The sequence below is a fragment of the Rhinoderma darwinii genome, chromosome 6 (genome assembly GCF_050947455.1).
Source record: "Rhinoderma darwinii isolate aRhiDar2 chromosome 6, aRhiDar2.hap1, whole genome shotgun sequence".
Taxonomy (NCBI): Eukaryota; Metazoa; Chordata; class Amphibia; order Anura; family Rhinodermatidae; genus Rhinoderma; species Rhinoderma darwinii.
Window position 1 is genome coordinate 39355910 of NC_134692.1, and position 24911 is coordinate 39380820.

Below are 24911 nucleotides of genomic sequence, written 5' to 3' on the forward strand. Positions count from 1 at the left end.
ATCTCTTTAGAATTGCCAGATAATTTGTCTGAAGGCGCAGAGTAGCATGCTACAAAGATAAGCATAAGTTAACATGTGTTGACTATGCCCGCTGTATTTTACAGTTCTCTACCCTTACCACCGACAGACACCATGTGGGAGAGGTGAAATACCAAAATCTATTGCCCACGAAAGGTCTAAATTCTCCTTAGAAGACTTGTGATTAAAACACAATACATGCCTGGCAAACAGGCTGCTTATTATTCATCTAGCTCATAACTCTGAGGACTAATCCAGGGTTAAAGAAATGATAATAGTCCATAGGACTATGCAGACGACAGCTCAGACATGCAAAAGGGTTAATTGACACCTGTTAAAATAATTCACCTGGCTCTGATAGAAATGTGTCAGTTTCAACCAATGTATCCTATATATAACAAACAAATAAAATAATGATAAAAGTATGTTTCCATAAATCCCTTATTATCATTGTACAATTGTAGCACTGAATTCTCCCATTGGTTCCCCTTTGTGTTATATACAATTTCAATAAACATCTACTAAAAGCCAAAGTACAATTTAATAAATGAAATGTTCTAATGAAGCTCAGATTGCGTTTCGTTTCCATCTACAATGTATTAACTTAAAAGCAATTTATGTATTTATGAAATACACGTCCTACAATACAATCCTCATCTAATCTGCCGACAAACGACTCTATTCCGTCCATCTGAGGTCTGTAAAATAAATCGTACATCGTTACCCAATCTACTTTGTAAGAGCGCAAAGTATATTGACGTTATATTGTTAGGATTTTCTAAGACCATTATGTCCGATTGAGCGCTAACTGGAGTATAATATTTAAATCCCATTGTAAGTTGGCAATTCATATTCTATTACTTTCTCTTCAGCTTTCAGCACTGTAGAGAAGCGGCAGAGGGATAAAGAATGGCCAACTGTTCCTCTCATAGTAACAAACGTACTAATATGTGCTAGTTTAAACTTGATCTATCTGTGAATCAGTGATCCATGAAAAGTGGGGGTTAATCAGGGTGTTCACTAAACAAAAGCTGATACGGTAGCAGAGACGCTACTTGCAGACTCACATCTGTGCAGTTTTAGGACTACTTTTTAATGGCAATGGGTTCATGCAAAAAAAAAAAAAAAGTTCTTTGAAATATATTACATGTAAGTACATATATTAATCACGGAGGAAGGAGTAGCAGTTTAATCCAAATGCAACTAATAAATTAGAGCTGTCATTTTCCATTGTAACTAAAGATAAACTGTACAAGTTAATCATAAGCCACCATAGGTAATAAGTAACATAAAGACTATCATAAACTGTTATAGCAACGTCCGTTCCTGTGCAGTCAATATGTAAATGATAAACTCAAATCTGAAGGCTGAATTCAGATTTATTTTTTTCTGTTTTTCCAATGTTCTGCTTTGTAGCTTTCGTCACGGTTATGTACTTGAAACAAATACCTAATATATAAAAATGCAAAACAATACATCTAAAACAAAATATCTATCTTTAGATTATTATAGAATATATTAGCTCAATGCTATAATATAATGATACAAATAATATTAACATAATAATAGCTAATATAAATGTATATATATTTTTATTTGATTTTTATAGAAATATACCTGAATAATGTTAATTATATCAATTATATAACAATAATAAATATTCCTCTTTTTCTTCTTCTTCACAGAAATACTAATAAAACAATAAGTATATAGCTATGTGATAACATTGATATATGGCATGTTTAGGAGGTACCAATAATCTTTGGTTTTGTTGCAGCTATGTCCAGCCTGACAGAGGTATCTGCTTATAAAACTATTGTACATCTTTTATACCATAAACTTTTTGAATGATTATAATCTAACAATTTTGTCCACCTCTACCCCCAAACCACCTTAAACTGATGCCCCACATTAAATTATGTAAATTATCGAGAATTATAGAAAAACTCATAAAAATTAAGGATGAAGTGCCTTGAGGAAGGCAGCCCAAAATAAAAAATGTTTATACGAGCATGCCACTATAAGAGTTCACACGGGGCAGATACACTGCGTAAAAGCAAGCCGTGTACCCGCCCTGTGCGCCACAGGGAATTCCGGACGAAAAACCACACGAAACTGTGGTACAGTTTTTCACCCGGAATGTCTGCTGCGGAAAACTGCCCAGGAGACCACTGCAGCCCTCAGACATCATCCAGGCCGGCCTCCCTCCTGGGATGATGTTTCATCCCATATGACCACCGCTACAGCCTGTGTTTGGCTGTAGCGGTCACATGGGATGAAATGGAGGAAGAAACTCTGGGTAAGTATAAGATTTTTTTATTTTTCTGAGTTGCGTTTTTTGCGGCAGAACCGCTGCAATTCCACCGCAATAAACACAACTGCTATTTGTTACGGGTTTTACCTCCCTATTGAATTAATTGGGGAAAACCCACAACAAATAAGCAGCGTTTACGCAAACACAATTGACGTGCTGAGGAAAAAAAATCTGCACCACATCTTGGATGAGATTTTTTTTTATTGCATCGACTTTGCTGCTGCTGTATTATGCTGTGGATTTTCCGCAACAAACTCTGTTGCAGAAAATTCTTAGTTTTTACGCCACGTCTGAACTGACCCTATCTCTTTTTTAATAAGCATAAAATAGATTATATATGTTTTAAAAAAACATATATGTTAAAACTGGATATTTAAGAAAGCGCTACACAATTGGAATAGTAGAATGATGTATAGGTAGATTTATTGCATAAAAGGAAGGGAAACGCGTTTCAACGCAGAACATGCGTCTTCATCAGGCCAATAATCATTTCTCAAATATCCAGTTTTAACATATATGTTTTTTTGAAAACATATATAATCTTTTTTATTGCTATTAACTCGCGGCGCAATACCATTGTTGCCGGTACCTTGATACTGAAAGCTGCAACCTTGTTACAACACTGCTTACATCCCTAAGCTGTACCTGCCAGTACAAGCTCTTACGGTGAGTGCAACAACTTACCCTTGCTATCCATTACCCTACCTATCAAGGTTTACCTTGCACCATGTGGCGCTGTGTACTTTTTTCTTTTCTCAGACATCTTTTTTAATAAGTGGAGGCTACTGACTGGTTATTTCTGCTCAGAATTCGTTCTAGCCTAGAAACTCTAGATTATCATTCAGTTCTGTGCTGAAAACAAGTACCGTATTTTTCAGACTATAGGACGCAGTTTTTAGGAAGAATAAATCAAAATAAACAAATAAATAAATAAACGAATTAGTAAATAAAAAATAAACAGAATGTGTCTGCTGAGGACAAGCAGAGAAATTATTATAACTACATTATCAGTATTATTATATAACACTCCATTTGCTAAAGGGACCCATCAAAAGGCCTGTATTTGCTGACAGGGAAGCTGAATTTAAAGAGCACCTGTCAACACTTCTGGCAAGTATTCTCAATAAATTAACAATTCTGAAGCATCTTTTCTTATAACTCTGCGTTATACCATTACTCTGTTATTCCTCCTGAATATTTATTAATAAATTGACAGATGTGTTAACATTCCCCTTGTCAAAGGGGTGTGTCCATGCAGAGTCTGACACGATCAGCACTGATTGGACATTGTCAGAGTGTGTAGGGACACACCCCAAACTGGTAACACCAAGTTGTCCATTTATTTACAAATTTCTAGGAGGAATAACAGAGGGATGTCACAACGTAGTGTTTTAAGAAAAGATGCTCCAAAATTGTTATTTCATGGAGAATACAAGTATTTTTACTAAAACAGACATGTCATGAGAGCTAACAGGTGCTGTGTAAAGTGGCTGCAGTTTCCCAACATGATCATCAGAGCACTACTGCTTGTAAAGGGAAGACTTCTATGTATGCTTGTGAATATATATATATATATATATATATATACATACACATATATATACACACACACACCATAAGGGAACTGCTTTTCATACAATTTTCTAATATATTATTGTAAATTTGCATATTCAACCCCACAATTTAAATATTATGAAAATGTTTCTGATATAGATCTGCATTATTTTAGGGTACAGAGAAAACATATTCTGTTAATTCAACAGCAGTATTCCAGCAGTGTCATTTGTTTCTTTCCAGCTCAGTTGCATATACTGTATACATTTAGAACCCTCTCATTATGGGCAACTGTGTCATGTGATCTCAGTCTGACCAACAAAATAGACCATGCTCTCATGTATAATCAGGAGGTTATTTCTCCTGTGTGGCTGACTTCCTGTGAACTACAGGATTACTACACCAATCAAATCCCTGGCAGCTGTGAGACCCCTCCTCACCCAGCACCACCCGCATTGTTTCCCAGTATGTCACCCCCCCCCCCCATGCATATAGTGCTTCTGAAGAGATTATTTCTTCCATATTTAAGGAACCAGGACGAGGTAATATAATAGATTCCATATAATGATTAGCTGCAGAGTTATAAACGTCCCCAACTGTTTATACTATCTGTGAGTGTTGTGTGCAGAGAGTCCAGAGTATTTGTATAAGATGCTGCTCTCCGCTGTCTGCTGCTTGTAAGGACTGACATGGAGAAATCTATCACTAGCAGGCGGCAGAGGAGACAGGCTGGAGCCACATCACATAGGATACACTCAGACTGCAGTGTGAGGACGGAAATTCTATCACTAATCTATCACTTTCTGCACTTAGATAGGACTCAGAGCAGAGCAAGTGCAGTGTGAAGAGACTCTGCCCCCCCCCCTGCAAAGCCAGAAGCATCATGGTAAATGTAGTCTGCTTTAGGAGAACCATATCAGAGGGGAAGAAGGAACCAAGATGGTAGACAATCCATAAATGCCACATCAACTTAAACAGGTATACAAGGTAAACACAGGAGCCTCCACATTATTCTTTAATAGGAGCCTATGCTGCACTATATAGGCAAAAAAAGAAAATTGCTGGAGTGCTTCTTTAATAGACATTGGTCCAGGGACATCATGGGATCTCACCTGAGGGCACATGTTAGATACGATAGTACAACTAGTAGTGGACTATAGATCCTGATCTCTAAAGAAGTCTTTGAAAAAATAAGAAAACATTAAATGTCACAGGAGGCAATAAGCAGGGTGATTCACTGCACAGCTCCAAGACTGCATTAATGTGGATTTTACTTGTGAAGCAAGTAAAAAATTAACAAAGAATAAGTAACTCATGGAAATTAAATTCAGCTGGCATTAAAAAAAACACACCAACTACTAAACATGGTCAAAACTTCTATTGTAAACATTAATTTAAACCACTCTCTAAGGCCAGGGCTACACTTTTTGTAATACTGCTGATGGATTTTAACTCTTGATTGAAGCTATAGCTCAATAGTTAAAATCAATCAGTAGCACTACAAAAAGTCTAGGTGTAACCCTGGCCTAAGGAAACTACATTGCCACCAAGTAAAATCAATAATGGGTAACACATAATATGCTGTGTTCTGCTACAACTAACCCTAAATACACATGTACAGCTGCAAAGAGGGAGTCAGACAGTCCATAGCCATCCTCCTAAACATGCATGACCAGTCAATGAATGAATGGAGTGCAAAAATAAAAACTTCTCTATGGTGTTCTTGTGACTCAAAACAGATACTAGATGTAAGAGGTTAAAGGGGAAGACAAGAACACAGGTAGGACTATGTTCACATCTCGTTTTTCGGAAGTATATGTCGGGAGGAGTCCCGATGTATACCTCCAATGGACGGCACCGATGTATCCCACTGTATAGGAATACAGTGGGATATGTCAACCAAACTCCCCGGGCACAGCACTAATTTAAACGTGGAGTTCAGGGAAGCCCCTGACGTCACTGTCCATATATTAAAAGTGATTTTAGGGGCTTTGAGATGCCAGAATCCCCGGCCAGAGAATCGGCAACGCTCTGGCCAGGAATTCCGGTCAGAGAGGGAGCCCCTGACATCACTGTCCATATATATACAGTGATGTTAGGAGCTTTAAACTACGTAGTCCCCGGCCACAGCATCGGTAGTGCTCTGGCCGGTGACTGTAAGACTGGAGGAGCCCCTGACATCACTGTCCATACATGGACAGTAACGCCAGGGGCTTCTCCAGTCCCAAAGTCCTCGGCCAGAGCGCTGCAGATGGTGTGGCCGGGGACTCCGTAGTAAAACGCAGCTAACATCACTGTCGACATATGGATAATGACGTCATGGGCTCCCTTTAGGAGTGGAAACCCCGGCCAGAGCATTGCCAATGCTCTGGCCGGGGACTCCCTAGTTGAAAATCCCTGACATCACTGCCCATACATGGACAGTGACATCAGGGGCTTCCCCAGGGCCGGAATCCCCGGGTCGAGCACAGCCTGATGCTCTTCCTGGGGATTCCAGCCCTGGAAAAGCTCCCCAAGGTATATGCTTAACATATACCTGTGGTGGATGCCATACAGGTGGTATCCATCACACATAGGATCCCATGTAAAAAAAAAAAATGTATACTGCATGGTATACGTTTTTTTGCAGGATCCCTCAGAATGGAAAGGTATAGTCTACTACGTTATTTCATCCTTCAAAAAAAAAAAAGTTTACTGATGTATACCAGCCCGACAGAGGCTAAAAGGAAATTCTTTTGGATTCTGTCGGGCTAATGGAGCCCTTTGGACACGTTTAGCGTGTATGTTGGGAGCTTTCCCAATGTACACACTAAACGTAGGGCCAAAACGAGATGTGAACATAGCCTATGAGGTCAGTTTTATCCCCGGTAGAATGAGTTTGCTGCTGGATGTCAGCATGCAACGTTTCTCTATAAGGTGTATAGACACTTGACAGGTTTACAATATGCACAACTATTCTATTAGTTCTGTTCAGCTCAGGGAGAAAAAAAAATTGCCAGACTCAACTGTTGTATGTAAACTCAGCCGTACAGCTGATAGTTTGCTACAATTGCATACAGTCTAGGCAGTCTTCTATCAGCTAAATACATCTGCAGCACAAAGCTCCCTAATATATTAGTGTAGGTAAAATGTCTCAACCTGGAGTCCTGGCTGTTTAGCTTACAGAGGATTGTCTACACTGGAAGATGGTGAGGAATTGCAGCAAAGATTATACTAAAATTGCATTACTTTTCTACAGATTTATTTACATAAAATTAAGAAACCCATTTAGTTTTCCTCCAACCAGATAGTCTTGTACTAACTTAAATATATGTCTTGACCTATGAGAAAACGTGGTACTGGTTTTATTTTGTTAATCTGCTGTCCTTCCTGATGATGTTACCATAAGGGCCTGTTCACATCACCTTTCATTTCCGTTCCGGGGTTCCGTCGGAGGGTTCCGTCGGGTGAACCCCGCAACGGAAAGTGAAAGTGACAGCACAGCTTCCGTTTCAGTCACCATTGATCTCAATGGTGACGGAAACATCGCTAATGCTTTCCGTTCGTCACCATTCCGTCTGGTTTACGGTTTTCCGACGGAATCAATAGCGGAGTCGACTACGCTATTGATTCTGTTGGAAAACCGGAAACCAGCCGGAATGGTGACGAACGGAAAGCATTTGCGATGTTTCTGTCACCATTGAGATCGCTTAAATAGTGTATATGTGTGTGAACATTGACATGTGGAGGATTTATGAAAACTGTCCCCAATGTCTCCATGGCAAGGGTAAAATGTTGCCATAAAAGACATTGGAGTGGCACAACTGTAGGTTGCATATTTGTAACATAATGCACTGATAACACAATACACTATTAAAAAGATATAGAATTTTTAAAAATTTTCTCCTTGAATTACTCATATAAAGAAGTTCTCTGGTAAAATCATTTGACTACATTAATAACAGTGTGGCAGCATGATCTGTAGGACGTCACCACAACCCCACCTTACCCATCTGATGACTGGAGAAGATGGAAATATCGCGAGCATACACTTTACAAAATAAAGAGGTTGTATGGGTATTCAAGCTTTATTGGGCCTAAAATTTAAAAATAATAAACTTTCCTCATGGATTTTCTGTATCCCTGTATTTGAGTCCCTTGCAACTCCTGGTTCCACTGATGTTTGATGACCCGTCATCTATAAGGATGACAGGTCACGTGAACATAACAGCAGATCACTTCCCATCACAGTGACTTAGCGAAGTTCACTGGGGACGATTTATCATTAGGCAGCATTAGAGAAGCAAGAGACCATCGGTAGGGAACAGAAGAATTTGTATGCAAATTTTAACTTTTTATTCTTTTTTCTAATAACAATTTGCTTGAATTCCTAGGAAAAAATTAAATTGATTAGTCTTTTGTGGTTTACCTTTAAAATATTATTCTATTCCATTTGGTTATCATTATATTGGCATTATGCAAGCATAATCAAACAGGGATTAAGAAAACATGTTGGGATGCAACATTTTAGAATTTAAAGTGGATCTTTCACCTGAATACGCCGCCCTAGGTAAGGGCAGCATATTACAGAGACAGGCCAGTTCTATTAGCCAAAATGGCACAAAAAATATTGTACCGTTTGACTAATATGAGCGACCAAAGCGCTCCTCCACCTCTCCCTACCTCACCTGCACCTATCGGGGGGATTGAAAGGTTGCTTTGTACAGCAGCCTGCCGTCAATCACTGTGAGGAAGGGGGTGAATGCTCTCTTTATGAAAACACACTGGATTCATTACTATGGGTCAGGTGTATTCTTTGATCATTCCTATTAGTTGTAATGTCCACAGCCGCGGACCACTGTGCTTACCTGCCCCCCGCCGGCCGCGGCCATGGACAAGTGAGTGCCGGGCGGCATCTCCCGCCTGAGAGACGCCGCACTCACTTCAGCATCGTTGCACTGGTTCCCATAGGGTGCACGTGCGCGCTCGTGCCCGGCCTTAAAGGGCCAGTGCACACACATGAGTAAAATCTGTAATTAGCCCATGATCACCCTGGACTATAAAAAGGGCTCTGAATGATAAGGATATGCTGGGAGTTGCTGTTTCACAAAAAAAAATCATATCATAATCATACCACGCATTATCTCACTGCAGATCATACAGTGACTACAGTGCTGATTAGAGGCAGAATAAACATTTACATTAAGTGACTCACCGGTGACGTCTCAGATTCTAGTTCTTTATCTCTGTCCGGTCCAGACCTCTATGATGACTTCTCCCGGTCACAGCCCATTTCTGCAGTATGCCGCTCAGATGTCTTCAGCTTCTCACTTTTCCAACATTTCTACACCTATAAATAAAGATAAAGTTATCATTATACCACACACTACGCCCCTACATATAATAGCACTATACACTGCACCTCTAATTATAGACCATAATAGCACCATACACCGTGTCCCACACACACTGTGCCCCCTGTAGATAGTGCCTGCCATAGAGCCCCCTGTAGATAGTGCCCCCATATAGCCCACCCCTGTATATAGTGTCCCACAAATAGCTCCCCCTATAGTGCTCCACAGATAGCCCACCCCTGTATATAGCCCCCCCTGTAGATATAGCCCACTCTGTATATAGTGCTCAACAGATAGTCCACCCCTGTATATAGCCCCCCTGTAGATATAGCCCACCCCTGTATATAGTGCTCCATAGATAGCCCACCCCAGTATATAGCACCCCTGTAGATAGACACCCCCCCCCCGTAGATAAAGCCCCCGTGTAGATAAAGCCCCCCCGTAGATAAAGTCCCCCGTAGATAAAGTCCCCCTTGTAGATAAAGCCACCCCCCATAGATAAAGCCCCTCCCCCCGTGTATATAAAGCCCCCCCTGTACATACAGCCACACACTGTTTTATTACAATAAAAAAAAAAATCAAACTCACACACCGGCCGGCAGCAATGGAGCAATGCAGCAATGGAGACCTGCTCTCTTCTGCGCAGGTCTCCTGGGGGTTAAACGAAGCATCTATGAAAGGCGCTGATTGGCTGGGCAGAATGACTTTGCCTGTCATTCAGCGCCTTTCAGCGACAGAAGAGCGCGAGTCGTACAAAAGAGCTGAATGGACGGGCACGATACGTACCCGGCCATTCATTGCTTCTAATTGTACCTGTGTCCTATAGACGCAGGTACAATTATAGTGCAGGAGGAGGTGGCGCTGGCGATCCCCTCTAAGTTGCGCCCGGGGCACATGCCCCGCCTGCCCCCCCTAGCTACACCCCTGCAGTAGGTCCACATACCCACAGATCGTGACATTAGCCAAAACGGCACAATATTTTTTGTGCAGTTTTGGCTAATAGGAGAGCAGACCTGTTCCTGTAATATGTTCCTCTTACCTAGGGCAGCATACAGGGGTGACAGATTCGCTTTAATGGGGCTCTTATTGCAGGTATGGCAAAATATAACACCCTTGCAAAGAATAAAACGAACTGCTTTCCCTGTTCGGAAGTAATAAAGAGCAGTTTTGGTACCTCTGATCCAGCTCTGTTAGCCACTTGGGAAAATGACTCAACAGCAGTTCAGAAGCTTAGAAACAATAAAGCTTATCTAACCAAAGAAAAAAGGCATTTTATTTCCTATTGTCAGTGCCACAAGGGCATTACATCAGAACATAGACTATCATTACTCATAAGCCTTTTATTTTGTGAAAGGTATCTTAATGATAACATACAATACGTGCACAAAAGAGAATGAAAGAGAATATACACTTTGACTGACAAGATCTCACTATACAATTGTAGAAAAAAACAACACATAAATGAAAAAATATCTTTCTTTAAGATATTAGAGTGTTTGCCCTAGACATCCCTATCCCCCATTGTGAAGAGCAGCTGATTGCAGAGAGTCTGCCTGTTGGGTCAGTTGGCTCTTTAGAGTCCAGGGTTGAACTGGATGTAGTTCAGGATACCCTAATAGAAAATACAACAAAGGATAGTTTTAAGCAGACAATCCCTTTAATTAATCATTGAGTATGTCATTAATGCTGGTGCCTCCTTTTCATAGTAAATTAAGCTGTACGAAGCTTCTACAGACCATTACCTAGCTAAAGGTTCATTGAGGCATTGGATGACAACACCAGATGTCCATGGGTTAGTTTGATCCAGCATTTTAACTCAATGAGACAGGAGCGCTACCTGAAGACTAATACAGGACTTCTACCCATCCAATATTTCTCCTACTAAAATGGTCACCAGTTTCAAGTAAGGACGGTTTCAGACGGCCATAATGTGGGCGCATTTTATTACCTGTATTATGGTCACAATACGCGGACCTTCTGAGGCTCATATGAACTGAACTTAGATCACTATAGGATTGTATGGTCATTGAAGTTCGGTTCAGTAGAACCGCAGAAGGTCTAGATTTTACTTTGTCATGACACGGGCACTAAAGTGCTGCTGCATTACGAATGTCTGAAGATGGTCTTAGAATGTCTCTCGCTCGGGAGGACCCTGATTTAAAATGAGGACCCTAAAGAGGGTTTCCAAGCAGCTAGGTCCCCCCCCCCCCATTATCAACTCATTGTACGGGGACCTGCCTTGTGGAATGAAGTTGTCTAAACCACATAAACCCTTTAATGCTGAGAAAAAAGATAACACTTTTCCGGCATGAGTTCATAATTTATATGTCAACATATGTGTTGTTTCATATACACATGCCGTTTTTTGTTTACGTTTAAGTATGTACGTCAAAAATTCTTCCGACTTACACGCTAAACGTGTCCATAGGGCTCCATTGTCAGACAGAGACCAAAGAGTGCCGGTTTGGCCTCTGTCTTGCTGGTATACTTTAGTTCACTGCTAAAAAACAGTGCAGTAAAAAAAATGGGTATGTTTGCGTTCATGACGTATCCGTTAAATGAATGCCATTGTAGCCTATAGGTGGCGAATACCACTGTTAGGTTTCCAGCGATCTGCTATTAATTTCCATTCAGCTTCCCGCTGTCAGTCTGGCTCCTACTGTCGTTGTCAAGCCTGAAGTTTTCATTCATGAAAGTACCATCTTCCAGTGCCTGTTTCTAGTCTGTTCGGCCAGCAGCTACTCCGCCAGGACCACCTCAAGAGGTAGCGACCTGGTGCCCCCCCCCCCCCCCCCGCAGCAAAGACCAGAACCCTGTGTAAAGGTTAAAGGGTGAAGACCTGGGAGGCTGCTTAGATAAAGCCATTGGAGGTGGACGTAAGCCAAATCGGTGGAGTATCCAAGTGGGTCTACAACCTGCTGGTTATAACAGGGACAGAGGAGAATGCAGGAAAATTTAGAATTCAGATGTTGTCTATCGTATTTAAAAAGAATAGCTCCTAAAAATAAGTGAGCAGGAGTCCATTTATGCTGTTAATTTGTTAATCCCTTCTCTAGAAAGTGTTTTAAAGGGCGCACTGGAAGACAAAAAGACCAAACGGCAAATGTTTTCATGTCAGTTATGCCAGCTGTGACATCATTGGCCACGCTCCCGCCAGTAATAAAATAATTCAATTATTTTCTTTGTTAAAAAGGAGGACATGTCAATTAACGAAGCCTAATGCAATACACCATTTTAATCGGCTCATTGAAAGAAGAATAGATGGATAATCTCATAGAGATTGTTAATTTTTTCAAAGTAACGTGCTGGGAGAATACAGAGCTTCATACAGAAGTGGAGACAGAGCTTATCACTACCTACACTTTTTTTTATCAAACTAATGGGGTTTTCCCACCATTCAATTTTATTGGTAGGTCATAAAAAAAATTCATCATGAAGTTCCAATTGCTTCGACCTACTGATTCTGAGAATGATTTAGTCCTGTTTGCAATGGGCACACTCTCACCACGGAAATGAACATCTTTTAACCCCTAGGACACAGCCAATTTTAGTCTTTGCATTATCACATTCCAGGAGCCATAACTTTTTTATTTTTCCATCTACATAGCCATATGAGGGCTTGTTTTCCGCGGGAACATATAATACCATATAATGTACTCCAAAACTTTTAAAAATAATTTTTTGGGGTGGAATTGAAACAAAAAATGCAATTCCGCTATAGTGTTTGGGGTTTCAACTTTAAGATTTTTACTGCGCAATAAAAATTACATGTTAATTTAATTCTGTGGGTCAATACAATTATAGTGACACCAAATTTATATTGTTTTTTTATCTTTTACAAAGTTCAAACACTTTGTTGAAAAAAAATTGTTTGGTGTCGCCAATTTCTGAGTGCCATAACTTTTTAATTTTTCTGTTGATGGAGCGGTGTAAGGACTTGATTTTTGTGGGGCGAGCTATAGTTTTTTGGCAGTTGCAAGGTGACTAAAGAACAGCAAATCTGGTATTGTGAATTTTTGTTTTCCTACAGGGTTTATTCGGCGGGTTAAATAACATGATATTTTAAAAGTTCAGACTTTTACGAACCCGGTAATACCAATTAGGTTTACTTTATTGCTTACATTATTATTAAATAAAATGTTTTTTTTCACTTAGTTATTTTTTTCTTTTTTAATGTTTGAAAAATGGTATTAAACATTTTTTAACTTTTTTTAGTCCCCCTAGGGAACTTCATCATGCGTCGAGGAACGATCAATGGACAGACAGAGCCCCTCTCCCTCTGTCTAACCGCTCTATTGCCACTGTCATTGCAGGCAGGTGTCAACTGTTTTAAACAGCTGGCAACCACCTGAGACGCGCCATATTAGGGTATCGCACCTCCACTGTACATTTATGGCGGATGTCGCTAAGGTGTTAAATTAAATTATTCATTCTGAGATTTTAATATGTTCCATTCAATAAGATGGAATAAGACTGTGAATACAAAGCCTGCTCACTCATAGCAAACGGGACAAAAACTAGTCCATTTTTATGATTAGTGGTGGCCCAAGGCCTTACTATTAGGGCCTGTTCACATCACCACTCGCTTTCCGTTCGTCACCATTCCGGCAGGTTTCCGGTTTTCCGACGGAATCAATAGCGGAGTCGACTACGCTATTGATTCCGTCGGAAAAACGGAAACCTGCCGGAATGGTGACGAACGGAAACCATTAGCGATGTTTCCGTCACCATTGATATCAATGGTGACTGAAACAGAAGCTGTGGTTTCACTTTCACTTTCCGTTGCGGGGTTCACCCGACGGAAACCTCCAACGGAACCCCGGAAACGGAAAGCCAACGCTGATGTGAACAGGCCCTTACACTGACAAAAAGACGCTGACTAACTGACACTGACTGATTGATAGTCTGATGGAATGATGCTAACTATTGCTGATTGACTGACGCATTGACTCTGACTGACACGGATGCCGATTGACTAACGCGCGGATGCTAACTGAGGCCCCATGTACACGATCGTAGATTTCATCCGTAATTACGGACCCATACATTTCTATGGCCGATGGACACCTTCCCGTATATTTACAAGAAGGTGTCCGGGCCATAAAAAGGTTCCGTAAAAAAATAGGACATGTCCTATTTTTTTATTTTACAGATCATGCTCCCATACTTTATAATGGGAGTTTGGTACGCAAATGCGGATGACTGCCGCGGCTGGCCGTACCCATAATTACGGACTGTGATTACGGGCACGGCCGTGTGCATGGGGCCTAACACTGACGCTGACTAACAAACGGGCTGACGTTGACTGACAGATGGTCTGACACTGACTGACACTAACTGATTGATACTAACAGACAATAACTGATTGACAATGACACTACAGCTAGGTTCACATCTGCGTTGTGCAAATCCGTTGTTCTGCTCCGTCAGAGGAGCAGAACAAGGGAATAATGCAAACAGTTACGTTGCACAACGGACACCGCCGGAACCCATTGAATTTAATGGATTCCGTCGGCTTTCTGCCAGGGTGTCCGTGATTTTACCGGACACAATAGTGCAGCATGCTGCGCTATGGTCTCCGGTAGAACCTGCCGGATCTGCGACGGAGGCCCCCAACCGAGCATTCGACGCAGATATGAACAGAGACTAACTAATTGACACGGACTAAGGCTTTGTTCACACCTGCCTTGTGACATTCTGTTGTTCTGCTCCCTCAGAGGAGCAGAACAAGGGAATAACGGAAGCAACGGTTCCATTGCATAACAGACACACTGTCAGCGGCCGACGGAACCCATGGACTTCAATGGGTTCCGTCGGCTTTCCGTCGGGGTGTCTGCGATTTTACCGGATACCATAGCGCAGATGTGAACGAAGCCGAACACTGACTTAATTACTATCCAAGGTGCGGGATGGGGTTCACAGGTAATATTAGCACTACTTAAACGGTAACTAAACTTTCAAAAAACTTTAGTCTATGAGTCTGTACACCGCTCGCTCGGCTTTCCGAGGAAAGCCAAATCAGAAATGAAGCGGCACAGCGCTAACAGAGATCTTCTGCCACTTTGTTTTAGCGATTGGTGGGGGTCTCCGTGATCGGACCTCCACCAATCAAAACTTCTGACAAGTCACTATGACGTCAAAATTTTTCTAAAAGTTTAGTTAACCTTTAAAAAAATAAAAAAATATACATAACACTGAAAGGGAATCCCTCTTCTAAGTTATATAAGAAAAAATCCTCCCCATCCCCCATTTTACCCAGTCCAGAGGCTTAATTGAAGCATCTGGGCCCCAATACAAGATCTGTTACCGGGCCCCCCAATGATCACACATGATTTTTTTATTTTTAGTACTTGTCTCTTCATATGGGGCAGAGGGACCACTTGGGTTCTCTCAGGCTCAATGGCCCAGGTGTGACGGCAATCTCTGCAGTACCTATAGCTACACCGGACTATCTAAGCAGGACCAGAGTAATGAGGATACATGCAGAAAAGCGTACAAATTCCTCTATTATGTTTTAGAAGATGAATGAATATGGAGAAGGCATTACATTAGTATAGCTATAATTGCAATTCTACATTTAATTGACTTCATATCCACTGTTAGCCACATAACCATTATGCATAATGTCTTCACTCGAGCGACATATTAAACAGTCATTACAAACTATTAAACACCCGTCTCTTGCAGTAAAATAAATATATGACTGTGATTACACTTGCTTTCCAGCTGTAATTCAATTTCACTGTTTTTAATATAATAAACACCAAAGGATTTGTAATATATTGTCACATTTCAAAGTAATGACATCTCTTGTGCTTCTGTTTTATTTTCTAATTTAGAGAGATGTGCTTTAGAAAAAACTTGATTTAAATTTCTGAACAATTAAAAGGGTTGTCTGCTTGGGCAATCCCTTTTCGTTAGAAAGGCTCCCGAGGATAGATCACAAGGTGTCTAACTGCTGGGACTCAGCGCTCAGCTGTACTCTGTGAATTTAGCAGCAAGTGTTTAATTTCTCTACAGCACGACCACAGGGGAAATGAAGCATTACACATTGACATATATGGGCTGTCTGCGTAATGTAAGGATTTGTTAGGTCCTCTAGAGCCAAAGACGCTCTTTGAAGCTGCTCTCTACCCTAGATATTAGAAGGGGGTCCTGATTTGTTGGGTTTCCTAAACTAAACAGCCCCTTTAAGAGGTATCTAATAAACAGTAAATGTGGATCATATTAGAGACAAGCAAGAGGAAAAGATTGCTAAATGTTAAGGAACCATCTATGAAAGATACACTGGATTCAACAAAAACATAAAGCTCCAGCGTTATCTTCCATGAACCAAGTAATCGGTGACTAAACAAAGTATAAGGGTCCCATTACACGGCACAGCTCGTTTATCGGCGCTCGTTGGCGAGCAATTATCAGTAATGTATGGGAACGAGTGCTCGTTACTCCGATCGTTCGTCCCCATCATTTCTATACATATCGGCAGCGCGTCTCTCTGTTTACAAAGGGAGATGAGCTGCCGACAACCATAATATTTTAGGCTGCGTAAACTATACATGCAGCCGATAAACAAGCGTTTGCTCGTTCATCGGCTGATTGTTGCTCTGTTTATACAGGGCAATTATCGGGAACGAGCATTTTGTGACCGCTCGTTTGCCCGATAATTGGCCGGTGTAGAAGGGGCCTTAGTCCTTTTCTGTCAAACTGACAGCAATATGTAAACAATTACAGCTCTCATTGCAGTAGGTAAAACTAAAATCGTGAATGAATCCCAGAAGACAGAATATTTTTTTAACCATAGTTTTTTTATTGAAAAAATAGGAAGAGAACACCGGTCTTAGATGCTAGTGTAAACCCAACTGCGCTTGAGCTTTAGGTCACAAACTGACGGACGAACATTCTCCTTCAGGATTTTCTGATAGAGAATAGAATTCATTGTTCCATCAATTATGTCAAGTCGTCCAGTTCCTGCAGAAGAAAAATAGCCCCAGACCATCACACTACTGTAGCGTCCATGGCCGCGGGCCATCGGGTCTACTCACCTTCTGACGCCCGCAGTCATGGCTCTGTAAACGCTGGTCTCCATCTCCTTCCTAGGAGCTGCCAGCGCTCACTTTCGCTCTGGTCCACTGTGTCCCGTAGGGTGCGCACGCACGCTTGTGTCCACTCTTAAAGGGCCAGCACATGAAGACAATCATCATCATCAACTCACATGATTTCCTGGACTATAAGAAGGCCCCAGAGAGATGAAAGAGACCCCAGGTAGTTGGCAGGCACACTAATGAATTGCAGGAGAAGAAAGTGTCGCCCTCAGGCGACAAGCCTAATTTCCCAACTACCCAACAATATAAATTAAAAGTAAATCTTTATTAGCTACTTATAGCAAGACGACCACACACACAAATTTAAAATTCTCACTAATCTTGCCGCGTCGCCATTAGCCCGTGTACCCCTGAGGACGCTACTCTGTAGCGAAACATGTCGGGGGGGCTTTCAAATTCCTTTTAATTCCTACCACTGACCGGTTTCACTATGCTATCTATTTAGTTGACTATTGTCAAGCAATCTAACCTACTACACTTGTCAATGCGTACCTTATCGGTAGCTACTTTATGCCTGCACCACAGGCAAAATATTGTCATCCGGTCTTCTGGTAGTGAGAATTTTAAATTTGTGTGTGTGGTCGTCTTGCTATAAGTAGCTAATAAAGATTTACTTTTAATTTATATTGTTGGGTAGTTGGGAAATTAGGCTTGTCGCCTGAGGGCGACACTTTCTTCTCCTGCAATAAGAAGACCCCAGCCCTTCTGATCCTTGCCTGAGCATTGTTAGTATATCCCAAGTCTGTCTTGCAAATGGTCCCTTAGTGTTTCCCGTGCCCTGTTACATGTTCCTGTATCCCGTGCTGTGTTCTTGTTCCTGTGCCTACTACTTGGAGTCGTGTCTACTGCACCTGCTGTTGTTTGCTACGTCCAGTGTCATCTGCCACATCCAGTGGGATTCGCCATGTCTGTCGCAACCTGCGGCACCTGCTGTCATCCGCCACGTCTGGCGTTATGTGCTGCACCCACCTCCATCCGTGCCAGAACTGCGGCCACTGGCTGATCTATCGAGGTACCCTTGTGCGGGACTTTGTATTGCTGGGGTTCCCTGTTTTACCAGCTGCCTCCCTGCTACGGCGGTGCGGCCTAGTGGGTCCACATACCCACATACCGTGACAACTACTATCACCATGTTTGACTGGTGGTATGATGTTCTTATGGTGGAAAGCGGTTTTAGCTTTACGGCAAATGTAACTAGACCCATTTCTTCGAAAAAGATCTACTTTTCACTCATCAGTCTACAAAATAGTATCCAAAAAGTCTTGGGGGTCATCTAGATGTTTTTTGGCAAATGCAAGACGAGCCTTTGTATTCTTTATGGTTAGCATTGGTTTGCACAACTCTCCTATCGATGCCATTTTTGCCCAGTGTCTTTCTTATTGTAGATTAGTGTACATTGATCTTAACTCAAGTGAGGCCTGCTGTTCTTTAGAAGTTGATCTGGGATCTTTTGTGACCTCCTAGATGAGCCATCCATGCGCTCTTGATCAAATTTTGGTAAACCGGCCACTACCGGGAAGGTTCACCGGTGATCCAAGTTTTCTCCATTTGTGGATATTGGCTCTCACTGTGGTTTGCTGGAGTCCCAGAGCCTTAGCAATGACTTTGTAACGCTTTCCAGACTGGTAGATTTCAATGACTCTGTTTGGCATCTGTATTTGAATCTCTTAGGAGTGTGGTATCATGTGCTGCTTTTTGAGACCTTCCAGCTGCTTCACATTGCCAGACGGGTTCCATATAAGTGATGCTTAAATTCAACAGGTCTGACAGCAATCGTGCCTGGCTAGTGAAATTAAACCCAATTGTCAATTGAATTTGGTTAACTGGTTGATTTTAGCTAAGGGGGCAATTGTTTTTTCACATAGGGCCAGGTAGGACTGAACAGCAAATTAAATATAATTTGAAAACAGCATTTGTTTTTTTCTTGGGTTATCTTTGTCTAATATTAAAAAGTAGGACAAATATGCAAAAATAGAAGTAATAGTTTTTCACAGCACTGTATATGTATACTTCTGTCTACAACATACAACGAAATTCACCGAGTCATGATGGAGATGTATCTTTTCTTACAAAGAACACAGTGTCATATGCTCGGGTAAATGACTTTAAAACCATATTTTCTAATTAATATTCAAGACCTTTACAAATCAAGCAATTTATATTTCAAAGGCATACCATCAAACAAGAAAAGCATATCTGAAGTAAATTATACATTGCCCGGGAGACTACGCTGCAAAGTATTTACTTAGGTAAATCTGACCCCATTATAGACTGTCATAGATATTGGTCTGTGGTAACTAAGCAGAGCTATCTAAAGAAGACAAATTATTACCACTCCATTAACATGGCTTAGATCGTTTTGTTGTGCTATACAGTCAGTGTAAGTTCAACGTGTAACCCTAAAACAGCAGTAAAAACCCAAACACAAAGATACAAGCCCCCCAGAGGGGAAAAAAAAAATACACCCAAAATTTGGTTTGATACGCCACCAGAACATAAGACACCCACTTCTTCCTATTCGATATCTAGATGGAAAGCTTCATCCATTATCTTGCCTCATTGGAGTAGAGGAAAAGCTGTGACTTCCAGATTATCAATTATCTACAACCCAGAGACTGTAACTCCATAGCTGCCAACAGTCCTGAATTTTCCAGAAATGTCTCGAATTTTTATACACAATCCTGGCAAATAATTGTGCTGGTGGAGTACCATCAAAGTCTGCCCCCTGTAAAGTGACCTGTCACATGATGCACCCTCCTTTCAGTTTCTGGCATAAGTTATGAAAAATCTGACGTTCTGCGGAGGCCCCGCACACCTTTGGCTAAGCCCCACCCCTTTTCTTGCCACTTTAGGGAAGTCTAAAATGTTAGCGCAACCATGGCGTGCACCAAAATTTGCGGCTTTTAACGCCAGAAAACTGGAATAAATCTGTTGATATATTTCCCCCAGACAGAAAATAATGTGAGTGAATTAATTTTGAAAACTGTAATATCATTTAATAACTATTGATAATTTAGGAGTAACTTACCGTTTAAAATTTCCTTTAATTGTCGGTGCCAAATATCACAGAAGTCTTCACTTAAATTATGAAAATCAATAGAGTTTTCTTTTAGCTTATTTCCTTTTCTGATGCACAAAAATATTGTGATGCCCAACAAAGTGCCACCCTTTAACTGCCCTGCCAATCGGCGTCTTTTCAGTTTTACTGAAAATATGTCCTTCAATTCAATGGATTCTTCTTTAGGCAATGGGATGACTTTCGAGCTGCCTGTAAAAGAGAGGGCACATAAGACATAAGTTAGTTATAGAACATAAAGCTCGTCTATATGGCCTTGTGAAACAAACATACAAATAAATGTAAGAAAGAATTCTGATGCACAAAAATATTGTGATGCCCAACAAAGTGCCACCCAAGGTAAACGGAAGCATTACCATTGAAATCAATGATAATCCAAACGGAAGCTTTAGTTTCTGTTTGGCTTTCCGTTCATGGGTTCCACCGACGGAAGGCTGCAACGGAACCCATGAACGGAAAAGCAACGCTGATGTGAACACAGCCTAAGAAAACCATACAATCTGTCAAAATCCAACTCACTACCACCGATAAACCTAAACAGGGCTATAGTGAAGATGTGTGATCATTTATTAGTATAGTATTAAAGGGATTTTTCCAGAACAGCACAGTAATGACTTCTCCTTATGATAAGATAGAAATGTGTGATTGATTGGGGACAGCCCGCCAAGACCCCCATTGATCAGGATCAAGATGGGGCTGTAGCAGATGAAGCTGTGCCCAGGTACTCATTCAATAGAAGACATTTCACCAAAAGTGATCGCTGTGTTAAGTACTGGGATACCTAGCTATACATATATATGTGTGTAAAGGATCTGCCAGGCACTACGTCTGGGTATACTCCCAGGATTAATCAGTCGACACCTGAGGCCAGACCTCTGAGACTGACACCTGCTCCCACCAATCAGGATGGCAGGCTCAGGAGTGGGAGAGCCTATCGCGGCCTGGTCAGTCAGAGTTAGCTCCGCCCCCTGTCCATTTATACCTGCCGTTTTCTCTTCCTCCTTGCTTGTTATTCTTCTTGGATTCCTGGCCCCACTGCTGCCTTGCTCCAGCCTGCTTCTGCCGTGCTTCTGCCTTGCTTCAGTTCCGTTTATCCTGCGTTGCTCTGCCCCTGGCTTGCTTCTGCTCCGTGCTCCCGTTTGTATACTCCACTACTTCCTGATCCTGACTGGCTCATTCACCACTCCGTTTCCTCGCGGCGTTCCGTGGGCTACTGTATTCCCTTGCGTGTTCCCTGTTTGTACTCCTTGCACTTAGACAGCGTAGGGACCGCCGCCAAGTTGTACCCCGTCGCCTAGGGCGGGTCGTTGCAAGTAGGCAGGGACAGGGCGGTGGGTAGATTAGGGCTCACTTGTTCCCTTCACCTCCTTCCTGCCATTACAATGTGTGTGTGTGTGTGTGTGTGTGTGTGTGTGTGTGTGTGTGTGTGTGTGTATATAAAGACCTATAGATAAGAAATGGATGTAGGCAGATAAATATTACACACACACACACACACATGAGTAATTGCTCTCCTCCGCACAAAGTGTAATTATAATACCGCAAGTCAATAAGAACAAATCTGTTTATGGACATTATATGTAGAAATAATAAACTTAATGGCCGTTGTTCTAATAAACAGCATAAAACCCCATGCAGAGTTCCACATGGCAAACCACAACATGGGGGCAAAAATCAGTCACATAGAAGTAAGTACAATTTAGCTGATTCGTGTCAGTTCAAATTGAATTTCTCTATTACAATATACAACGTGGTCCTGAAACCTAAGTGCATATAAACCGGCATCTATAAATGTAATAAGGCTAATGTATAGCTATGTCCTCACACGTGCATAGAAGAGATAATGTCATATACAATGCTTATTTATCTGGACCCCGAAAGGAGCGCAACTAATGAGTTTTGGAAGAATCGCACTCCCATCTGGTAGCAATAAACTTTTCTAAAAGTCTGAACAGTATTATTTAATCCTGTGACTTCTTACTGTGATCTCTATTAACGTTTGTTACTGTTTTGTCATATTACATTGATATCAAATTAACTTTGACGAGTCTAGTGGTCCAGTTAAGAAAAGAGAATAATGGCACTGAGGAGAGTAATGTCACTTACCTGGTAATAGCGGACTTACGTGCTACAGTCACAGAGAGAGAATGGTCTATTTCTTATTATTTAAGTGCCACCAGTTATGAATATCATGCTGGGCAGAAGCTCACTGTAAAATACACAGCGACTCAAACCAAATTATTTAGATCATTCCTAATGTTTGTTACCTTGGAGACACAATGATAGCTTTATTGGAAGCTGCCTCCCCCATCATTAGGCTACTATTTTCCAAACCGAAAAGCCCTAAGTGGTGAAGTCATGTACAGAGATGTAGCCATCTTTATCTTGACTTTTAATGCATTAAATACACAATGTCAAGAAACTTTAACTTGCATTTTTTTAATGGCTTTTGTTGTGTGATATCACAATGCAACAAGTTATCAGAATCAAGATAAAGATGGCTACTTGGGTAGTTTTGATATAACTGTAGTAGTACATGTCATCTGGACTAAGACAGCTGTACAATGTCCTACCAGAACGAAACTATTGGGAACCAAGGCAAGCATTGTATACTTAGTGGCCAGATCATTACAAGTGGAACAAGTCACTATTACACAGATAAAATGTCAGATCCCTAGAAAGTATAAGGGTCGGGACAGACAGGGAGGATACGCTGCGTAAAAGTACACTGGTTTACAGGTAGAATCTCCGCTGCGGAAAGAAGTGGTAAAAAAAAAAAACAATACGATTTTTTCTGCAACGTTGGCCCCACGTAGCGTAAACGCTGTGGAATTTCCGCAACGGAATTCCGTGTGGAAATGACAGTAGCAGCAAAGTGGATGAGATTTAATTCCGCAGCATGTCAATTTATGCTGCGTTTTAGTTGATTTTCCGTTACGGGTTTTCCACATTCAATGGGGATGCAAATCCCGCAACAGAAAGCCAAGTGTTGCAACTTTTGCGGCGTATTCGCAGCGATTACGCCGCAAACATTACAACTACGGAAAACAAACAATCATACTTACCCAATACATCCTCCTCCTTCCTGCAGTCCGGCTTCCTGGGATGACGTTTCATTCCAAGTGATGCTGCTGCAGCCAATCACAGGCTGCAGCGTCACATGGATTGCAACGTCATCGTATCAGGCCGGACTACGCGCAGAGAAGACTGGGGGAGGGGGGGGGCAGTATAAACGTCTTTCTCACGCAGCGGAAATTCCGTTGCAATTTTTCGGATGGAATGTACTGCGGGTCCCAGACTGGATTTTTATGCAGCATATCCACCCCGCGGGAACCCGGGCCAAGAAGGTGAATGTAAAAGAGTGTTTAGTACAAGACATAATAGGTAAATGACTTGTTTGTGGGCGAAGCACTAATGTGAGTATAAGAAAAACTGCTGTACTTGTGAACTGTTCCAGAGCAGCAATTGTTAGGGTGCGCTCACACAGGGCAAACTTTTATGGTATTTCCGCAGCAAAAAAATGCTGCGGCAAATTACAATAAATGTCTATGGGAAAAATATTCTGCAACACCGACAGTTTTCTCTAGTTCTTGCATTGTAGAATATTTTGCTCATAGGAATTTATTGTAGTTTTCCACAGCATAAGGCCCTGTTCAAACTGCGTATATTTGATGTCGATTTTGGCACATTTTACGCACCTAAATACGCATCAGCAAAGGCTTTATTAAGCTTCTTATTCAAGTCAATGGGAAAGTGTGCAGTAAGTACATACATTTTTACACAAGCAGATTTAAAAAACCGTGTCGTGAAGAAAAAAAGGGTCAGGTCAATTCATTGACCGCAAAAACGTGCCAAATGTTCTCATAGTGAATTGTGAATTTAATTGTGTGCCAAAAAAAGCACAAAAAGCGCGCACAAACCACACAAAAAAATATGGAAATCGCGTCAAAAATGTCTGTATTTTAAAAAGTGCATCACAAGAAACGCTAGCACGTTTACACGTCATTTTTTTGGAGCACCCTGTAAACATGCCCAATTCTACGCTGCAGAAATACAAAGCAAGTACGACCACACGTTAGTGCACACATAGGGTATGTTCACACAGGCTATTTTCGGCTGTTTTTCGAGCCGTTAACGGGCGAAAAACAGCTGAAAAATTTGAAGCAGAATGCCTCCAAACATCTGCCCATTGATTGCAATGGGAAAAACGGCGTTCTGTTCCGACAAGACGTTTTTTTACGCGGCCGTTTTTCAAAACGGGCGCGTAAAAAGAAGTGCAGGTCACTTCTTGGGACGTTTTTGGAGCCGTTTTTCATAGACTCTATTGAAAACAGCTCCAAAAACACCGTGAAAAATGCTGCAAAAATCACGAGGGGCTTAAAAAACGGCTGAAAATCAGGAGCTATTTTCCCTTGAAAATAGCTCCGTATTTTCAGACGTTTTTAGTCTAGTGTGTGAACATACCCTAAGGGTAAGTTCACACGTACCGTAAATACTGCGGATTTTCCGCATTG

The 24911-nt window shown here is 41.4% G+C and overlaps 1 protein-coding gene across 3 annotated transcripts in view; it reads right to left on the bottom strand.

The window, feature by feature from the left end:
• The window catches only part of CERKL (CERK like autophagy regulator), an 85131-nt gene that overhangs the window by 36365 nt on the left and 23855 nt on the right, over window positions 1–24911 (bottom strand). For 2 of the 3 annotated variants that reach the window (XM_075829537.1, XM_075829534.1), the window contains one exon: window positions 20350–20589. The exons of the other annotated variant lie outside the window; for it this stretch is intronic. In XM_075829537.1, the coding sequence (XP_075685652.1) occupies window positions 20350–20589 (240 nt within the window). The remainder of the gene's footprint in view (window positions 1–20349; window positions 20590–24911) is intronic. 3 annotated transcript variants of the gene reach the window in all.